This window comes from Elephas maximus, chromosome 19, assembly GCF_024166365.1.
Source record: "Elephas maximus indicus isolate mEleMax1 chromosome 19, mEleMax1 primary haplotype, whole genome shotgun sequence".
In the NCBI taxonomy this organism is placed as follows: Eukaryota; Metazoa; Chordata; class Mammalia; order Proboscidea; family Elephantidae; genus Elephas; species Elephas maximus.
In genome coordinates this window covers 17,147,821-17,169,606 of record NC_064837.1, presented here as the reverse complement: position 1 = coordinate 17,169,606, position 21,786 = coordinate 17,147,821, and the positions used below count along the sequence as shown (strand labels likewise).

The 21,786-nt window shown below is 42.9% G+C and overlaps 1 protein-coding gene across 6 annotated transcripts in view; it reads right to left on the bottom strand.

Annotated features, from left to right (window-relative positions):
- Positions 1 to 21,786, bottom strand: part of ZZEF1 (zinc finger ZZ-type and EF-hand domain containing 1) — a 121,481-nt gene that overhangs the window by 32,459 nt on the left and 67,236 nt on the right. For all 6 annotated transcript variants that reach the window (XM_049861233.1, XM_049861235.1, XM_049861234.1 and 3 more), the window contains 14 exons: positions 21,513 to 21,714; positions 19,850 to 19,998; positions 17,726 to 17,966; positions 14,810 to 14,889; positions 13,179 to 13,272; positions 11,862 to 12,330; positions 10,850 to 11,014; positions 10,132 to 10,251; positions 9,237 to 9,398; positions 7,561 to 7,690; positions 5,750 to 5,888; positions 3,467 to 3,632; positions 2,553 to 2,815; positions 1,483 to 1,652 (listed from right to left, as the gene is read on the bottom strand). In XM_049861233.1, coding sequence (XP_049717190.1) covers positions 1,483 to 1,652; positions 2,553 to 2,815; positions 3,467 to 3,632; positions 5,750 to 5,888; positions 7,561 to 7,690; positions 9,237 to 9,398; positions 10,132 to 10,251; positions 10,850 to 11,014; positions 11,862 to 12,330; positions 13,179 to 13,272; positions 14,810 to 14,889; positions 17,726 to 17,966; positions 19,850 to 19,998; positions 21,513 to 21,714 — 2,550 coding nt within the window. The remainder of the gene's footprint in view (positions 1 to 1,482; positions 1,653 to 2,552; positions 2,816 to 3,466; positions 3,633 to 5,749; positions 5,889 to 7,560; positions 7,691 to 9,236; positions 9,399 to 10,131; positions 10,252 to 10,849; positions 11,015 to 11,861; positions 12,331 to 13,178; positions 13,273 to 14,809; positions 14,890 to 17,725; positions 17,967 to 19,849; positions 19,999 to 21,512; positions 21,715 to 21,786) is intronic.

The following is a 21,786-nucleotide window of genomic DNA, read 5'->3' as shown; positions in this document are numbered from 1 at the left end:
AGATCCTTCAGTGCTTGTGGGTGGCATGTCAAAGGAAGATACAAACATCTCCCAGGCTCAAAAGGGAAGACTGCAGATTTAGCCTGTCTCTCCCAATCATGTTCTCTCTGCCCCCACCATGATCTGTGGGTCATTTCAGTGCTGCTGGAGAAGGGCTTTTGCGGTAAAAGACGTGAAGGTCTCAGAGACAAGCTAGATTTGATCTTTTGTTGCATGAGGGTAATAAAAGTTTTCAAGTTTCTGCCGCCGTCTTTACTTTTGTCTTCCTCTAAAGGACAATGGGGCCCCAGTGAGCTACAACCACCAAGTGGAGGACCCTCAAACTATTAACATGACAGGGAGAGAGAACAGAAATATTAGTGACTTCTGAGGTGAAGCCAGAGGCATTTATAGCATAAACTCAAGCTTTGGAGGCAGCACCACACAAGCCATGCCATATGCTCTTCCACAAAACAATCTTACCCCTCCTACACGAAACATCTAGAATAAGCAAATGTGCAGAGACCGATACTGATTAGTGGTTATCGGGGTGACTGCGAGAGGAAAGGGGAACTTACTGCTCAAGAGGCACTGAGTTTCTGTGAAGGGTGATGAAAAACTGGGAAGCAGAAAGTGAGGATGGTTGGACGACACGGTGAACCGGATTAATGTCACTGAGTTGTACACACGAAAATGGTTGACATGCAAATGTTTTGTTATATATATTTTACCACAAACACACACAAATTTTTCAAGCCACTATCACAGGTTACGCCTGAATTCAGAAAAGCTTTTCTTCTGTTTGTACAGCTCTATGTAAAATATTGTCTACTTAGTAAAACAGGAAGCATTTAGTACTACCTATTTGTTGACCTCATTTAAAAATAGCTACATGATAATTGCTCACCATGGGCCAAGAACTAAACTCTTTAAAAAAAAAAAAAAAAAATAGGGGCATTAAAAAACCAAAACCAAACCAGTTGCCGTGGAATCGATTCCGACTCATGGCAGCCCCATGTGTCAGAGTAGAACTGTATCCCACGGGGTTTTCAATGGCTGATTTTTCGTTTTTTTAGATCACCAGACCTTCTTCCAAGATGCCTCTGGGTAGACTTGAACACCAACATTTTGGTTAGCAGCCGAGCGTGTTAACCGTTTGTACCACCCAGGGACTTTAGGTGGATAGTCTTATTAATCCTTATGAAACTAGGTAACAGAGGTAGTTAACCCTAATACAGAACTTACTAGGAATGCTGTCCTAAGCACCTTACATACATGGGCTCGATGTATGTAATGCATGTAACTCCTCACAACAACTCTATGGTATGGGTATTATTATTACCATCCCTATTTTACAGTTGAGAAAACTGAGGCAAAGAGACTGTAGTAACTCGCCCAAGGCCCAAGAGTCTGGGTCCAGAGTCTGCTCTTAACCCCTCTGCTATGCTGCCTCATGTGAATGGCTCTTCCTTTTGGCTCGGCATAGTAAAAATTGTTATTTACACTGCAGTCCACAAAAGCGCCTGCCTCTGATGGCTCCTCAGCAGCCTGGACAGCTTTCTTCTCTAGCAGCATCCCTGATGTGCGGGTGGGCAGTGGGACTGGCAGGGATTGATTTTCTGGGGTAGATCCACCATCTGGCAACATACCAAGAAGAGCCAGAGCTTTCAGACCTATATGGGCAACAAATAAGAGAACGGTTAATGTTTTATAACAAGGGTTACTTCCTACACATGCCACAGGTCACTTTGTCACTACACAAACCAAATGGAAGGGTACTCAGTCCAAACACCTCTGGCTATTTGTATCCAGTTAGTTCTTGATCTCAGACAGTGAAAGTTTAGATAGCAAGGGATACCTGTACTTTGCTAACACTAGAAAACAAAAGATACAACAGGACTGTTTATTTGGCACCAATTTCAGAAAACCAAAAATACTAAATTTTTACAGTAGTACCACACAACTAGATCTCTAAATTCCCATGAGCACATAGACAACAAAATATCTCTGAAGCACTGTATCACCCATCTGCCACTTAATACAGGTCTGATTTCCCTAATGCTTGCTAGAATGGGGAGCATATAACTCAGAGAAATTTAGCCACATTCAACATTCAAGTTATTTTCTCCCTCAGTAGAGTCAAACTCACCTAGGTATTTTATTAGTCAGATTATTCTACTTGTGAACAGCCCTCACTGAGAACACATTTGCACAGAAGTAGATCTGCACCTCAGGTTAAAAAATGTCCAGATTCCTTTGGCAAAGTTAAGTTTGGTAGGTTCAAATACAAAACACTCTGTCCACACACCTCAAGGGTTTTAATTATTAATATATATATTTTTATATCTTCCTGTAAACATGTTAGAAAAACCAAATGCTACTTTGAGGCCAACATTTCTCTCAAACGTATTTGGGAACTTAAGATGAAATTCCAAACCAGGGGTAGTCCCTCTTCGGGAAAACCCTATTTTGTGGCCTCTAGGTCAGTTTTTTTTTTTTTTCAGGCTCAGTATAGCTCAGGCTTCTCCCTCACAAGCATCGAAGGCTGATTTGGATTCCCATGAATGAGGCACCTTTTCCCTGGTGAGCCTTCATCAGACAGTCCCCGATGAGCTGCACGCACTGGCTCTGCACGGTGGTGGCGCTGCTGCGGGCCTGGGGGTCCGGCTTCTCCCCATCCACATCCTCTGCACTGGCCACGTGGGCACTGTAGAGCGCCAGGGCAGCAAACAGCAGCCAGGAGTAATTGTGGATGTAGGGCTGGATGAGCCTCTGACGGTCACTGATCCGAATGGTCACCATCGGATGGGCCGTGATACTGTGTGTAGGCAAATGGCTGCGAAAGCAAGACATTTTTAAGAGCTCCCAGCCTGCCTCATGCTCCAGAAAGGAGGACAGGGTTCTGAGGGGGCACACGCGTGGTAACAACTGGGCATCGGTCCCATCTAAGGCTGTGGGTATTAACCTCTTTTGAATCATAGAGCCCTCTGAAGTTTTAAAGGGAGGCATGGATCCTCAACCCAGAAAAAATGAGCAAGCACAAACACTGTACGTATCACACAGGATTTCACAATCCCCAGGAGACTGTCTATGGAAGCTAGGCTAAGGAGGACCTCTTTATTGTGAATAACTAAAGGTGTGATAATAGCATACTGATTATGGGAGAGAATATCTGCAATTTCTAGAGATGCAGATAAAGTATGCAGGAGGGAAATGATTTGAGGTCTGGAATTTGCTTAAAAACACTTTAGAAAAGAAAAGAAAGAGAAAGAAATAAACTAAGCACACATAGTGAAATTGTCCTAATTGCTGAATCTGGGTAGGGGTATATGGGGGTTCATTGTACCAGTTTCTCTATTTTTGAGTATGTTTGAAATTTTTTAAAATAATAAAAACATTAAAAAAAAAAAAACCAAAAAACCTCCCTCTTAAAACAATGGAACACATAAAGCAAAGGCCACAGGGCCACAGGCCATTTGAGACTCACCCGTAGGAGTACTTCTTCGCTGCATAGCACCCATAGCAAAGATCAAAGTCATCGCACACGTTGCAATTCATCCTCCGGCCTATGATCAGACCCCGGCAGTGGTCACAGGCAAACTCCATGTTGACCATTTCATGGTCATCCCCGTGGCCCTCAGGCTTCACCCCCCCTGGGGGAAAGAAACGGCAGTGTGAGGTGCTGGGGCAAAGGGCTCCTGGAAGGACTCGCTTCTACACCCAGACCAGTGCCTGCACCAGGGCCATTCCCCACGTGCTGCTCAGGAATGGCAGTGCCACACACATCCTTTGTGTGCACTGCCAGGGGGCTCTGAGCACATGAAAGCACAGAGCTTCCCTGACAATGGCACACTGTACTGACCCCTTTCCCAAGACAAGAGTAAGTCTAATCAAATAAATAACCAACTTCCATCATGACCACAGTTTGGCAGAAACTGGTCCACATGCCCATTTGTGAGCTCTCTCCCATGACTCTCTTCTGACAAACATTTAGCACCTGTTGGTATATTCCTGTTACCGTGGGTTGAGGAACGACCTGTTACTTTTGTACTGACAGATGTATGGCAGACTATCCGTTCAGGACTTGAGAATTATAAGGGGGAGAGGAAAAATGGGAGAAGAACTAGAAAACGTATTAAGTTATGAGTATGGCTGTCTCATCTTTCACCAAAATAAACTGATCATATGATGAGAAAGTAATTCTTAAAGTCAGATATTTGGGAACTACTAAAGTTGGTTTTTCTAAGAGCGTTCCAGAATCACAGATAAAAACAGACTTTGTAATCCCAGACTCAGTCAGTGAGAGAGAATGTTAGTCTCAAAAGAGACTCTGGTCTCCTTCTCATTCTAAATTCAGTGCTCTGTCACAGACTCTGCCATGGACCCCTTTCCATTCCCACTGCCACACAATCCAGGCACGAATCCCCTCCTGACTATAGTGATTTCCTATAGGAAATACTCGTACATGCAGAATAACCCTCCTCTAGCATGGTGGCATAGTGGTTAAGTGCTACGGCTGCTAACCAAAGGGTTGGCAGTTCGAATCCGCCAGGCGCTCCTTGGAAACTCTATGGGCAGTTCTACTCCGTCCTATAGGGTCGCTATGAGTCGGAATTGACTCGAGGGCACTGCGTTTTTTTTTTAGCATTGCTCACTCTGAGTCGGAATCGGCTCGATGGCAATGGGTGGCATAGTTCTGATCATGTTAGTGCCCTGCTTGAAAAACCTTCTCCACTGTCTGTAGACGCAAGTTCAGATTCCTCAGACTAGTACCCCAGGGTCCCACAGCCTGGTTCCCACCCATCTTAATCACTCAGCTACGAGTCAAGCATGTCTAGTTAAACACACTATAGAAGCTCGCACCTCCGACCCTGTGCTCGCATGGCTCCTACCGGTGACACTCTCCTTAGTGTTTTCTTCACATCAAGCTCTAACTTTCCTCAGAGGCCAAGCAGTTCCTCCTCCTCCACAAGCCTTCCCTGCAACCATGATTTCTAGTACTGAACTTTCCAGAAATAACGTGTAACTCAGCACACATGATACTGTCCTAGAATATACACTTCGTGGACACATGCTACTGTCCTAGAATATACACTCCAGTTTCCCCGTTAGACTATCAATGTTTCCAGGGCAGGGACGGTGTCTTTACCACTGGGCTGTGTACGCAAAGGGCACTCACTGTTCACTATTGTTGATCTGCTTTACCTCAGCACCCACAAGTCACATTATTAAAGAATTTCTGAAGTTTGCCTTTTTGTGTATATTTTGCTACTGGTGAACACTGCACGATTCAAAGGCAAAACTATTTCCTGGACGCTCAAGGGAATGCACACTCGTTGGCCCTGAGTGTTTAACAAGTACTACACCCAGCATGATGGAAGAGCTGTCAAATAACACAGCTGTGGAGCTTAGCGTCTAGCTGAGGAGATAAGCCTCATATCTGCTGACAAGTCAAAGACTACCACCAGGGAATAAGCCTATAGCTGGAGAGTTGATTCTGACTCATAGCGAGCCTACGGACAGAGTAGAACTGCCCCATAGGGTTTCCTACACTGTAAAGCTTTATGGAAGCAGACTGCCCCATCTTCCTCCCACAGAGTGGCTGGTGGGTTGAAACCGCTGACCTTTCGGTTAGCAGACGAGCACTTAAACACTGCACCACCAGAGCTCCTGGGCAGTGCAAATGGGAGTTTAAAAAAAAAGTCAAGATCACGGAAAACAGATATGATTGATACTTTTGGATATGGCATACTGAGTCCATGAGATTTACCTAGGAAGCAGGTTTTGCAGAGATCCATGTCGCTGCACTGTAGACACCGATAGCGGTGCCAGGGGGCAATCTCGTCACACCCATCGCAAGAGATGTCCACGTTTAACAGGCCACAATAGCGGGCAATAAACATGTGCATCTATAAGGTGACATAAACACAGTCAATCCACAGACTTTCTGCCGTGGCCGTTACTCATTAACCAGTTCACTCCTTCAACAGGTACTTACTGGGGACTTAAGGTGCTGCAGGCACTGTATGAGGTACAAGGGTTAGAAAATGAATGTGCTCAGTGTCCGGTCAGGAATTTCCTGAGCAAACAGGTGACAACCACACTGTAGGATAAGGACTTTCACAGACAAATTTAGGAGGATAAAAGAACTCAGAGGGGGGATAGCAATGGGTGCTACGAAGGTCAGGGGAGGCTTTCCAAAGGAAAATTCCTCCACTGAGATCTGAGGGACAAACAGGAATGAGTTGGGTGAGGGTGATGGGCATGCCACATAGGAGGAATAGCAATTTCTAGAGGGGGCAAGAAAAGGGTTCATGAAATTGGCAATAATTCAGTATGGAGCCTAGAGTACAGAGGGTAATAAACAGATGAAGGGGCCTTGTATGCTAGTCTAAGGAGTCACTGACAGTTTGTAAACAGAAGAGTAGCAGGATCAGATTTAAATATATTAAAAGTTCCTCTGGTTGCTGGGTGAAGCATGGATTGAAGAGGGCAAGACTAGAGTCAGGGAGACTGACCATGAGAGAAGCTGTTACAGGCAGTGAGGGCGGGGACAAGGCAGTCAGCACGGATGATGAACGGTGGGCAGATTTGCAAGGTATTAAGGAGACAGTAGTGAGGAATCTTGGTGGCTGACTGGACATGGGGGTGAGTAAAAGAGAAGGGTCAAGAACAACATCCAGACTTCTGGCTTGGGTACTTGGTTGGATAACGGTAGTGCTCACAGATACAGGAAACACTGCGGAAGGAGCACTGTTTCCTGGTACATAAAAAGAAGACTTGCTAGGGAAAGAGTAAGGGCACTGTTTCATGAGCAAGCAAATTTTTTTTATTAGAAACTACTTGAAGATAACAGTATAGTTTTATCTTTAGGGCCTGGACATGAGAGAAATAAATTAGTAAGTCAACATACAGTAGTAGACCACAGCAAATGTGCAAGGCCACCCTAGAACTAGAGGATGGCTCCCGCTAAGATATTAACACAGCAGAGAGAAAAAGGAGTCACAAAGGCGAAGCACCATCCGAACACTAGAGGTGCTATATGAGCAAAGTGATCAGCACACAGTAGGCACTCAGTACTTGGCAAATGAGTGAATCTGTTGCCAGCGGCAGGTATAACACCTAATGTGGAGATGGACATGGCAGGCTCTGAGCCTGATGCCTTTACATCTTTGGGTCACACTTCTCTGACTCTGGACATATATGGTTACTTCCACGCTCACTGGGCAACGTTCTGATTAAAATGTGGCTTCCCAAGTTGCTGTGCTGAGGACACCTGAGCCGAGGCCCTTGCGCGAGTTTATTTCTCACTGTAAATGAATAAACTGGCACCTTATCTCATACACAGGCCACTTTTCTCTGAGTCCAGTTCCAAGGGAGGGAGTGACTCCCTGAGTGGGGTCAAATCTAGAATCAGGGCCCCTCTGGCTAAAGGCCAGCTTCAATGAGAGCAGACTCCCTAAGGTACTGAATGCCACTGGGGGCCCTCTCGGGGACAGCCTGTTGGCACTCCTCCAGGCAGACTCTCCTCTCCAAACTCCTACCAGTTCACTTCAGATTACTCTAGTTGAGAGGTCTTACTTTCCTCTGCTTCTCTGGATCTTCCTGGGCTATTTTTTCATACCAGGCCTCAAACATGCCATCCTGACACTCCTCCATCCATTCTGAATTCTGCTTGGCGTCAGCAAGCTCATCCTCTTCACTCCACTGGCTGAAAGAAGGACACAGAGAGAGAAAAGCATGTCTTTCCCAATAATCAAGGGAAGCGCTGCTTAGCAGGCTATGTCTTACGGGTCTCATGTATCGGGCATTTTAAAGCTTCTGGGTGGGAACCGTCAGTTTGCTCTTCAAAGCCCCAGGACTGGCCAGGTGTTTGATGGACACACACCAATACAAGAGAGAAGTCTTTTCCAGAGCAGATTACAATGAGTGAGGAATTAGAGCTTGAAAGGTTGTGCCTCCATGGTATAATTCCAAATGACAACCCCTTGTGGTGACCCTACTATGTGCCAGGCACTGGGACCAAATACAGTGATCTTTTAAAAAAAGTTTGACTGTGACATGCTCAGCACATACTAGTGGAAACTGCACAAGAAGGATGTCAGGAGACCCTGTGGCTCTGGCTCTGCCACTGCCGCTGTGGACCCCAGCACAAGTCCCAGCCCTGCTTGTCAGTTTCCTCATTTCAAATAAAGGATTTCAGGTAGATAATCTCATGGGCTTCTTTTAGATTCAAAATTATAAACTTCCATAATTTCAGTTTACAGTTCATTTTAGCGACCAGAACTTTAAATACTGAAGGATTTCCTCAATAGCAGATGCAAAATATTTACCAACCAACAAAGACATCCTGATTCATTCATGCATTCCAACAAATTTAGGCCTACTCATACTTAGCTTTGGGTCTGATGTTTTACGGCATTTGAGGGGTGGTCCCACCCCCAAGAACTGTATCGTGCACAGGCTGACAACAGGGAGCAGACTGACGCTGAAGAACCAAGTTTGCTGAGGCCCCCTCACCCCAGTGCTCTGTCCCCTCCCTCTGCCAACAGCGCCTTCGGACAGAGGGAATGGCTGAGGTTAGGTAAACAAGGGGACAGCTTTAACTCAATCTCCTTTTCCCAGAGTGGCTCTTCTGAAAGCGTGCAAATTGTCCCAGCGTTGGCTTATTTATTTCCCTACAATTTTCTCCTCTTAACACCTGCTTTTCTTCTCCACACCTAACTGGTTAGTTAGTGGGTAAGTGGACTGGAGCAGATAGAGACATTCATCAAAAGTGGAAAGAAAAAGCACATTTTGCATACTATTTTTTTTCACACACCTTAAGCCCTTAAAATGTGCAAGAGGTTATAGTGGCTCAAATCACACGTATGTGTACTGTAACCAGAAATGCAGAAAAGGATCCTCCGACCCAAAAAGCTACACTAGGAACTGCAGAAAAGGCTGAGGAGCCCCACCCTCAGAATTTACAATACCTTCACCAACTCTACTATGTGCCAGGCATGGTTTTAAACGTTTAAAACATAACTCATTTATTTCTCACAACAATCCTACGAGGCAGTACCATTATCATCTCCAGCTCTAAAGATGAGGAAACTAAGGCACAGAGGGTTAAATGAACTGCACAGCCAGGATGTGGCAAAGCCAGGATGTTACAGACAGTCTAGCTCCAGAGTCTATGCTCTTAATCCCTGCGCTATGATCCCTGCATTTTATCATCTACTTTAGGAACTCGGAGTGCAAGACGGAGTACTCACCTGATCACACTGTCATGGACACTTATATTTTCCTGGGACATTTTCATGAGGAGATCTGGTAACTGAATACTAACAAAGAAGGCAAGATCGCTGGGCTCCCAACCCATATCCAGAAGATGAAGCAGTGCCGTCTGGACACAGGATAAGGCAGGCAGCAAGGACCTAAAGGGACCGCAAAGGGGACAGTTACCAAAGCTGCCCGTTACCAACAAACACAACAGAAACAACGCAAGGTGGCAACCTGGTTTGTCGGTAATTGGAAATCAGAAAGGAACATCAGAGCACCAGTTTGAGCTCCTTTAATGTCCTGTCAATTTTCTCCTGTTCCACACAGATACTCTTCACCTTTGCAAAAGCAAAAGAATTCTCAAAGGTGTAAAGCAAGGTTTCCCCTGCCAGGGGGTTGCCGCAGGGGACATTTTATGGTCAAAGATTCAACAGCAAAAATCCTGACGAATAGCAGGATCAAGGCCGGCCAAAAAGGAGCCAGGAATATTTCAGTTAGATATACAGAAAAGCCATTTAAGATTTATATCTAAACCACCTAATAAGGAGAAGACTAGAAAATGGCTTTAAATTCAAGTTTTAAAATGTAATGAATTATGTATGATATATAAAAAATCAAAAAGAGGAGGTTACAAATTCTTAGATTACATTAAGACCCGACCCATTCCGTTTAAAAAAAAAAATGTACAAACCATATAGAAAAAGATTAGGAGAAAATATACTAGTATGTTAACAATAGTTAGTTCTAGATGGTAGGATTACAGGTTGTTTTTATTTTATTCTTTGCCTTTTCTGTATTTTCAACAATTAATCTGTATTTCGTTTGTAATCAGAAAGAAGTAAAAATATACATTATTTTTTCTCTAGAAATTATAAAGCCATCCAGTACCTGTCATTTAAGCTACTAAATCCTTCAACTGCTTTGACCAAAAACAGAACAAGTTGATAGTAAGTTTCTCGAATTTCTTTGTGTAGTTCTGCACCACAGCCTTCCAAGTGTCCAAAGTAACTAGAAACAGAGGACATCATCAACTTACTCAATACCAGAACATCGTTGTAATAATCACCATCACTCCTTATAGGAAAAAGAGCCAAGAAGAAGCAAGCTGAACAAAGTGACACACGAACCTAAGTAAACACATGACAGCTCTAGAAAATAGTGGACAAAGCATTAAAGGGAGTCCGCTTATCCAGGTCAAGAGAGCTGCCCACAGGATAGGGAGATGGCAAGTATTTATCTTTCTTTGTTAATATTAACTGCCCCCGCCCCGCCACCACCACTTATCTGGGTGCCAGATACTGTGTTAAGTATTTTTCACAGATTACCTTGCTTCATCCTGTCCACATGATCACACCCCTCCTCTCAGCCCACTCCCCGTCACTGATGGCTTCAGCACCAACTCACTGTTTTTTCTACCTTGATCCCTGTCACCTTGGTGACTTAACATCCACGTAAATGATGCACCCCGTTCCTCTGGGAGAACGAACTAACCCAAATTGTCAATCTGTACCCTACATGGAAGTGATGGAGCTATTAGAGAAGATGATTAGGGTTTCTTTAAAACTACCTCAGCTCGTTTCCTTGCAGACTTGTAATACACACTTACTTGGTAAACTCTTTCTGGCAGGTCAGAAGTTCTAACAGGAAAAGTATAAAAGGCGGATGGAAGCAATGAGGCTGGCCAAGGGATTCTGCACAATACTGAATTATCCTCAGTACTTCGAGAATGCTCTGGGCTTGGGCTTTCTTCAAGGAAAGAACCTTTACAACACTGGAGACAGAACTCGAGTCAGAAATGCCCAGAACACTCTTGAGCTGGGGCAGAAAGGAAACATACCCTCCACTCAAGTTCTTAATAGAAAGGAAATAATACTGTGAGGTATTAAAAGTACCATTCAGGAAGAATATCAATACCTCTGGTACTTTGAGTCATTACTCAGAAGTATTACAAATAGGTTTACACCAACTATCCAGAAGCCCAACAACCCATATTAAAAATAAATAAATTAAAAAGGAACTTTGGTTTTTACTTCCCCATAGAGATGAAGCTTTAATTCTTAGAACAGGAAATTCCTCACTAAATTAAACATGCAATACTTCCAGACAGATAATTTTGTCAGAAAATATCAAATCTAAAATTCTCCCTGGGCTAAATTAAAATAAACTAAGAAGTGGTAGTTACTATAAGAAATATTTGTTTTTTATGCTAACAGTATATTACTGAGATATAATTTACATAACAAACCAAAAAACCAAACCCACTGCCCTTGAGTGGATTCCGACTCATAGCGACCCTTAGGACAGCGTAGAACTGCCCCATAGGGTTTCCATGGAGCGCCTGGTGGATCCAAACTGCCAACCTCTTGGTTAGCAGCTGTAGCACTTAACCACTATGCCACCAGGGTTTCCAACTTACATAACAAGTACATACAAAATCCTAAAAAACTACTTCTTTAAAAGAAAAAAAAATTTTTTTTCTTGAACATTCTAAAACAAGTCTTGCTCTATCCTTAAGGTATTACTTGCTCATTTTTAAGATGAACATCAAGTCTTTGACTAGACTGGGTCCCCATGGCTTGAAAAAAGAAAGTGCTGGAAAGGCAATGACTCTGGCTCACCTGTCATGCGAGAGTGACTGATCCTTAATGAAGTCCATGACATCCTTCAGCACAGGGTATTTCTCTTTTATCGTGGGCACTGGCCTGGCCTCCTCCATGGATCTGAAGGAGAGTAGCCGGAGTCGGCCTCGGGTGAAGGCAGGCCGACGGGTGGGTGTGGAAGGTGACGAGGGCTCTTCAGCTGTGGCAGAGGACACCTCTGTGGTGGAAGCGCCACTGCTGGGCAGCAGCTTTGGCTGGACATCCAGGCCAAGCCTCCCATCAACCGCCACTGGGGGCGCTGCTTCAGTGGGAGATGCTGAGGCTTGGAAGTGCTCTTCCACTACAGAGCTTGTCCTCTGGCGCTTGTCAGGTGGCTGGAAAGAATCAGTTTCAGCTGCAGTCACCAACTGGTCACAACTTTCTTTTGAACGTATACCCGCAGGCAAAAATTTTAGTAACAGAAGACTCTTCTGAATACACTCTTTTGCTAAACACAAAAAACAAAAAAGATAATTTCAGAAATCAAAATTAAATATATTGCCTACTTTTGAGAAGAAAATACTCTATTTAAACTTTACTTATGGTGAGTAATACAGTTACATACCACATTTGGAAACCCTGGTGGCGTAGGTTAAGTGCTACGGCTGTTAACCAAAGGGTCGGCAGTTCGAATCTGCCAGGCGCTCCTCGGAAACTCTATGGGGCAGTTCTACTCTGTCCTATAGGGTCGCCAGGAGTCGGAATCGACTCGACGGCACTGGGTTTGTTTTTTTTTTTTTTTTTATACCAAATTTACTGGTTTGCGAACTTATATAGAGAGGATAGTATAAGGACCCCTTCATGTACTCAGCACATGACTTCCAAAATTATCAACTCCTAGTCAATCTTGTTCCACTGATACCTTCCCCACTCCCTAACTCCATGGGTTATTGTCATGCAGATCCCAGGCAACACATTACTTCATCTGTAAAAGCCTATCTTTCTCTAAAAAAATTAGAGTTGCTAAAAATAACATAACCTGTATCACCACACCTAAAAAAAACTGACAGTAATTCCTTAAGTTCATTAAATATTCAGTCAGCGTGAACACACCCTAAAACCTAACATGACACAGCTCAAAAGCACCTGGTACGTCCTAGGAGCAGTAATCACAAAGATGCTCCACTTGGAGCGTACTCTTTTCTCTATTTATGATAGTGCTGGAAACTACATGTAGCACCTGTGTTACTTTCCCTAGTTTAACATCGCTTCAAGTAAAGTGATCTAAAAGATGGGTCACTGATTTTCTAGGCTCTGAAACGAAAGGAGAAGACCAAGTAAAGACAGCACACTCACACAGGCTTTCAGGATTCGCCTCGGTAGTTTCCGAATTGAGTTTTTCTTCTGCCTCGTTCCCCAGCCCCATCAGGGACCTCTGCTTCATCTCTAACTGGGAGGAAGATTGGAGCCACATTATTACACTGTAACAGATGTCAGGGCAGCAAGGGCAGCCGCAGGGAACTCTTCAAAAGCACAGAGCACTGAGATCATGGAGTGCTTGGTACTTCTTGTCCAGCTGTTGAGGACAAAGGACTGATCTAGAAGTCATCCAGGCTCTGAAGCTGTCTATAAGCATATCTAAAGGAGCCCTGTGGTGCAGTCGTTAAGCACTTGGCTGCTATCTACCTATCTAGTATATATTGGGCACCTGCTATGTTCTAGTCACTGTGGTTTTTGTCCAAGGCTGTCTGTTTTTGGATAAACTCACCCATTTTTTAAAAAAACTACTACCAGTGATTTGAAGCTATTCTTATTCCTGCCTTACATTTCCCTGAGGCATGAGACATTTAGATTCCTTCATTTACTTAATTCTCTACCTAGATAACCTGGACATCCTCAGACTTAACATGACCCAAACTGAACTTACCTCCCCGCTCCTAGTCCATGACCACTTTTCCTATTCTGGGTGGCGCTTCTACCACTCACCACACCACCCAAGCCAGGAACCTAGGAATTGTCCTAAATCCCTCCCTCCTGCTCACCACCCATATCAATCACAAAGTCTTACTGATTATTTTATCACTTAAATATCAGAAGTCATCCTTATCAACTGACACATTAGTCTCCTGCTTTCAATCCCATTATCTGTCCTCTATCCAGTCACTTACAAATTTTTTTCCCAATTACTATACAATATTTAAGACACATATAAATACACAAGTAACAATACAGATACTATATTACAGGTATATAATACAGGTGATATAGAAGTACTCTTCTCTGTGCTAACGAAGAAACAATTCTCCTGAATTCCAGGTTTACCATTTCCATACATTTATATATTTTTCCCCATACTTATCTATGTAACATACAGATTTGGTTTGCCTGTGTATAAACTTGACGTAAGTAGTGTCATACTTACATACTCTTCTGCAACTTAACTTTTGTTTGGCTCGCTATCATGTTTATGAGATTTATCCATGCTCATACAGGTAGCTCGATTTCATTATTTTCACTGTATTATACTATTCCATTGTATAAACACACACTCTTTTCATCCATTCTCCTACCGATGAACATTAGGTCCTTCCAGTTCCCTGCCGTCACAAACGATGCTGCAGAACCAGCTCTCTGAACTGCACACTGAAGGGGCCTCTCTCCTGCCTAGAACTGTCACTGGCTGCCCAGTCTCTGAGGCAATGCTGTTCCTCTAGGCCTAAGGATTCCACAGAGGGGCCTCGCGGTTACTGAAGGGTGTAAAGGGTACTCCGCTGAACCCTGTTTACTCTAAACATTCTCGACGCTCACTAGATTATGATTTTAAGGCTCTAAACTATTCTATGCCTATTAGTATCACTGAACTATGGTTAAAAAGTCAATATTCCTCAAGTTATATTCTTGAGAAGAGAGCTAGTTACCCTAATCCCATGATATCGTGGTGGGAAAACCCAAAATATATCAAAATCACGTGCAAAGAAGAATCTTACCATCCAGATTCTAATCCCATCAGCCAAGGAATACACCTGTGCAAACTCCTCGCTCAGGGCTATCTTGCCCCCGCTGTTTACTGGGGAAAGAAGGAAAGAGAACGAGATCACATTCAGTTAACACGATTCACTACTACAACACTAAGCACAAAGTCTCTTCAAAATCTCCTAAAGCAGAGGAACAACTCTTTCCTCTGATACTCGCGCACTGGGGATGTGAATATCAGAGAGGCTTGAGGGAAAAAAAACAAGTTATAAATACCTGTAATGGGTTCCCTGCGTTACTTCAAAGTAATCCTTCCTTACTGTCTTATCTCTTCACTGTTTCTAAAGCTACCAGAAATTTCTGTTCATTTTATTTTTGAAATTCACACTTATTAATTTTTCTATCCTTTTAATACTCAGAAAAAAGATGTTATAAGTTATTCCAATTTGAAAAGTTCCTTTTTGTAGTTTTCAAATTATTTGTAAAACTATTGCCAGGAAAGTTGATTTAAATTTGAATTTCAGAAACCAAATGTTTGTCAACAACTTCACAATGAAGATACTGTGTAGCCATTAAAAGAGGTTAGAAAAAAAATTACGGACATGCAAAAAAGCTCACGGTATATTAACTTACAAAAGCAGGTTATGAAACGGTATCTACAAAATTATCTCATTTTAAAAAAGTGTTAAGTATAAAAAACCTGGATGCAATAATACACTCGTGTCTGTGTGTGAAGGTCCCTGGGTTGTGCAAATAGTGAAGCACTCAAGTACTAAGTGAAAGGTTAATGGTTCAAAGCCAACCAGTAACGCTGTGGAAGAAAGGCCTGGCGATCTGCTTCTATACAGGTCACAACCGAGAAAGCCCTCCGGAGCAGTTCTAACCTGTGACACACAGGGTCGCCAGAGTCAGAACAGACTCAAAGCAACCGGTTTCTTTTTCTGGTTTTGGGGTGCGTGTGTGTGTATAAACACCTCGATAAAACGTCTAGATGCAGGTCTAGATGAGAGGCCAGGAAGATATTAAAGACTTCCTTAATGCCCAACTGCTACCCAGGGGAGATGTGCCAGAATCACTACCGGCAGGAATGTTAAGAGAGGTGCTCGCTAAGGGGTGAGATGCTAGGTAATGATTATTTTGAACTTCTCTGTATTTTCAATGTTTCTACGATGAATAGGTATTTTTAGAATTAGAAAACAAAAAAAAAATTTTTTTTAAAGCAAGACCTATTTTATGCGGCCTGTCCTTTCTCTTCAACCAAAAACCGAAGGCTAAAACACCAGAGCAGCAGGCCACACGCTGCTGCATTAATGCATACGGTAGTTACTACGTACTGAATACCCAGGACGTGCCAGGCTCTGTACCAGGCGCTGGGGACACAGTCCGAAAATAACAGACATGTCCTCTGCCCTCACGCAGCTTAGTCTAGTTGAAACAGTCCTCCTCTACATTTCTAATCCCCCAAAGCAACCAAGTTTTAGACAATCAAAGATGAACTAATTAGCTAGACAAAGCCCACTATCAAAGTAACTCAGTCTTCAAGAGCTCAGGAATGGTCCATTGATATGACATCAACATCTTAAAGACAGGGATGGGAAGAACTTAGACAAACTGTGCCTCCTTCAAACCAGAAATGGTAGCTATTTCTCAGAGCGACCGGTGTACAGCTGTTCCCAGTCCCAACATTTGCTTGTATATCTCTCCACTGCAAAAAGGTATGTGATATCTGAACATAGTTTGAAATGGGGCCAAGGAAACTCTCCCAGCAAGAAACCTTCTGTTTCTCAGCTTTTAACCTACAAGGCTTTTATTCCTCTACTGAAAGCTCCCACAGGTAATAAAGATTGTCCAGCTTTCTTATCGCAGTTTACAAAAATATAGACTGAATGATTTTTTTCCTCCAAAACCATACAAGTCACCTCACCAGAATCTCCCAGCAGAGGTACACTCTTCCATAAATCACTCATGCCTCGATGTAGTTTTATTTATTTGAGCAGCTTCTTAAAGGATATATGAGGATTTGAAGAAGTAATTGAGACTTTTTAGAAATCAAGAAATAAACTTTGCAATGGAAGAGCCAAAGGACTGGGCAGTATAGGCGGTAGTGATAGTAATGTCAACAATAATAATAACATGAGCAACACCTACCTACTCTAAGGGGAGGAATCGTGTGTCCCTGTTTATTTCATCCGCACGGTGGAAAGAACACATCCCCTGCACGATGCCTGGGGAAGCCCATCCCTCATCTGTAGGTGGGTTTTGAAAGGCTTTTTGCCTGCCTGAGTGTGAGTGTCAGAGAAGCTCTCCCTCCCTGCAGGTCCTTTTAGGCTGCAGGCTGCAGATGCAATACATACCCAGGGTGTCATCCCTGGGGGACAGAAGCCAAAGAGGTGGTGAAGCTGCAAAGAAAGTGCCTAAAGATGGGAGCTGACGCCTACCTTCTCCTCCCTGGGAACCAGCATGTCCTGTGACCTAACAGCTGAGGTTTTAACCAGAGTTTCTTAGGATGTTAACGCTAAAAAAAAAAAAACGCTAAGCAACTCTAAACCAATTTTATAGATAAGGAAACTGAGGCCCAGAAAGGTTGTCTGGATGACCTGAAGCTGCGCAACTACTGAGGTTTGGAGCTGGGACTAGAATCCAAGCTAAGGTTTCTTTCCATTAAACTTCTTGGCAGTTTTCCATGAGAATTATGGATAAAAACAAATTACTTGCTAATTAGGAAACTCAAGGCTACCAGCCATGATTTGCTAAAGATCAACTGGTCGTGAATCTTTTGAAAGGCAAAAAATAGAAGTAACAGATGAAGTCTACAGCTGTAGAAATCTGCTTAGATTTTAAGATATGTGAAAATTTTCGCTTAAGATAGGCTTTCTTAAAACTTAGCAATTAGCCTTCAGATCAAAAATATTCCCTGTAATATAAGTTACCATATTTTTGCAGCTTCTCATATAAGTCTGGAGTGCGATACACCAGAGCGGCAAAGGTGGCGTTCACAGCTTGATCAATAGTAGAACCAGCAACTATATCTGCCTTTGGGGCCTGTTTTCTACATGCCTGTATGAATCCTTTGAAAAGTTCTGAATATGGCCCACAGAAGTCCCGAGCAGGGTCTGACTGTGCAAAATCAAGAAGAAAATTGCGGCAGGGACTGTCAGGAATGTTCTTAACCTGGGAACAAAAAAGAAGTATCACGTTTAAGACATTCATGCAAAAAATAAGGCTTATCGAGCACTTACTAGGCCAGAGCAGAAGTATAAGCCACGGTGCGTACTCACAGGAAGTTTACATCTATTTTAGTGAGACTAGACAGATAAACAGGTTAAAATAAAAAGGTAAACATATATAAAACATTAAAACCACTACTGCTAGCACTACCACAAAGCAAAAAGGTTTTCAAGTGCCAAGTGCCTAGAAGGGAACACCCAGTGCTAAGAACTCAAAGGAGAGAGTCCCTGGAAGGTTAAAGTAATTAAGAAAAGCCTCCTGGAGGAGATGGGGTCTGGGCTGGACCCTGAAGGATGGGCAGGTTTGGTTTTGAGGAACACAACCATTAGTAAGGGTTATGATTCAGGAAGGACAGTGGGGAGACTGACCTGGCCTGAAGTCTCAGCTGGGGAGTGGTGGGAACTAGAGTCAGATAGGTAAGGTGAAAGGAGACTGCAGAGAGCCTTGACTGTCACACTGAGGAGCTTAGACTTCACCCTGTGGGCAACAGGGAGCCATTAATGGTGCTTGGCAGTGGAATGACAAGATAAGGCAGTGATTAAAAAAAAAAAAAAAAACACGGTAGGTACCACTAATAATGCAGGTGCAAGACAAGGCCTGGATCAAGATGGAGACAGAGAAAAGAGAACGAGATGAACATCATGGGGAAGAATTCGCAGGGCTTATAGCTGGCTAGGTAGGAAGGGCCAGAACAGAGGAGAAAGCAACGCTAGGGAGCAGCGGCTGGATGCCTGGGGAAACAGTAATGACAACAACAAAGCAGAGCACTCAGGGGAGACATTTTGGTTTTAGATTTCCGAGTTAAACGAGTAAGGACATTGAAATGCAAACACCTAACAGGGAGATAGAGATATATGATTGGAGCCTGGAGAAGAACTAGGGCTGGAAACGGATTCTTTAAGAACTACTCACACAGAGGTGACAGCAGAAGACAGTAGAGACGATAAATGCTTGGGGGGTTGGGGCAAAGGGGAGAGAAGGACCAAGCCTTGAATAAAGCCTACTTTGTACAGAAGGAGGAATAAGAGAGGTCAATAAAGGAGGCCAGTGGAGCAGTCAGATGTTAGAGAAGACAGTGAGCTGTCACGGAATCAAAAGAGGAGGATCTGAAGGAGCCAAATTTAACAGAGGGGTAAAGGAGAATAAAAGCTAAAGAAGAACCACTGGGTCCAGCAATTAACTACTGAATAACTTCAATGGGGAGAGACAGGAGGGAGAGCAGGAGGGAGGAAAAGTAGGAGAACAGAGATAGAGGGAAAGAGAGACAAAAAATAGAGACAGCGGGCAGACTTGCTCAGTTTTTACAATTCTACACACCTTAATAATGAGCTACAGTTCTATGGAGCACAAATCATTTACGCTCAAGTTTGACTCAGGACATTAGAAGGAGACTCAACTTGTTTGCTTGATCGCTCCACCAAGAGAGATTTACAGAACACCTACCATATTTCACTGAAGATTCATTTGTTCAATACATCTGAACACCTGTCAGGCAGAGCCCTGGTGGTGCAGTGGTTTAAGAGCTATAGCTTCTAACCAGAAGGTGAGCAGTTTGAATCTACTACCCACTCCCTGGAAACCCTATGGGGTGGTTCTACTCTGTCCTATAAGGTTGCTATCAGTTGGAATCAACTCGACAGCAACGGGTTTGGTTTTGTGTGTGTGTGAGATACACAGTGGGGCTATCAAATGAACAACGAACTAATGAACAAGGAGCTAAAGGTTCAGTGTGGGTAACAAAATATAAATACAAATGCTTATAATTTTAAAGTAATATTGGTAAACATTTCCCACTTCAAACAGAAAGACAACAGAAGAATAATTACCTCCTTACTATCCTGGTGTGGGGGAGTCGTCCAGTATGCTTCTAATTCCAACTCTGGACATATTTGATGGCTGAAGACAGGTTTCCACAAAGGGGAGTTTAGGACTAATACCATTTTTGCCTGAGGTACTATCATATTACTTCTTAACTCTGGAAAGAGAAGGCTTATTAGAGTTCATTTTTTTTTTCTCAATACACTGAGAGCCCTTGAACCAACAAAAAAAGGTTAAAAAAAACTTGGATATTATTAAACCTTTGAGGGAATTCACCCACATTTATCAGAATTTAATTCCAATACTTTACAAACACAAAGCCCAACCACAATAAGTAAGTCCCAAAAAGCTGCCATCCTGTAAAACCGCTTTAGTTACAAGGTTGCGATCCTAATACTCCACAGCATGCTTTCTCCTATTTTTAAAGTGGGCAACTGAGAGCTTAACATAACTAACACCATGATGAACCTACAAGTTTTTTTCTGCCTGCGTTCTTTCCTCACACCTTTGTTAATGACTTTGTTTTGTTCTGTCTGGCCACCTTTGACTTACGACCCCCCACATGGAGAATAGTGCCCAGATGTCCGGCATTTATATCTTTAGCCTGATCAGGAGATGTCCTGTATGCATCTCTTTAGTCTGATAAAGTCTCTTGTAATTATCTTGTAATGAATAACTCGTCTGGCCATGCCATCTAACCCTTGTAAAAATAATACATAAACTTTGATGTACAATTGCCTTTCGGGACTTCACAAAGACAACCTGCATTGCTGTCAAACTCTCCGCTAGTGCACCTCCTAAATAAACTTTCTCTCTCTTTCTGACTTGAAGTACGTCTCATTGGCTGGACTGCTCCAGGGCACAGACCCTAACCACGTAACAAGATGCTTTTGAAATGACTAATCTCTATAGTAAGCTGAAAGCAGAATGTCAGCTACCTCTAGGGAGGCCATTGAAGAATATTTAATTATGCAAAAATATTCACAATTTTGTAAACTTGCTTCTGTAAAAAATAATACCATAAATGTATTTATAAACAGGCATAGAAAAAGACTAGGTAGAAATAAATCAAGGTGTTAATAACAGCTATCTTTGAGTATGAGGATTAAGGATGATTTTACTTTTCTGTGGCTTTCTTCCATTATGTAATTTTTCCAAAATTATTTTTTTAATCAGGAAAACCTAAGAAAATGATATAGAAATAAAACACATTAGAAAATTATATTCTATAATTGTTCCTTGGGTGAATTTAAAAACTAGATTGAACAAAGCAAAACAAAATTTATATTCACACGTTTGAATATATTTGCATATATTCTTTACATAAATATTCACATTTCTAAAGGCTATACAATTAATTTATTCTATACTGCCTTCTGTTGGAGTATATTAAATCCACTTATTAAAAAATGATGATAATGCTGCTAAAAAGCTGGCTGCCTCCTCTCCTTGGCCTCCACAGACAAGGGAATCCGCAGCACGCTCTGTCATGTGTTCCGAAGTCTGAGTCAAGGTCCTTTATGACAATGGCGTCAGGTGGGCATTTTATCCTGGTTTGGTTGAAAGCTAGTATTACAGATACCTCTGCTTTGCCATTACGTGAAGAGACCGTGCACGAGAGCCAGCATGCGTCCTGCCCTCCAAGAGGAAGAAGCAGGCATGTGGACTTACGATGAACAGACTTGAGGGCCATGCACTGGGAGGCAAGGCGTCCCATCAGTCGAGAAACAAGGAGTTGCAAGTCTAATCCCCAAGACACGGCAACATCGGGCAGGCCATAGGCAGTGACTGTGAATTTGTAGCCCCACTCATTGTTACTGCTGTCAGAGTGGAAAAGGAACTGCAGCCGAGGACCAGCCTTAAAGGTCACTTTCTAGAGACAAACAGAAATGTCATGTGGTTAAACAGACTTGGGGAGGCATCACTGCAGTAATAAGCATGTTCT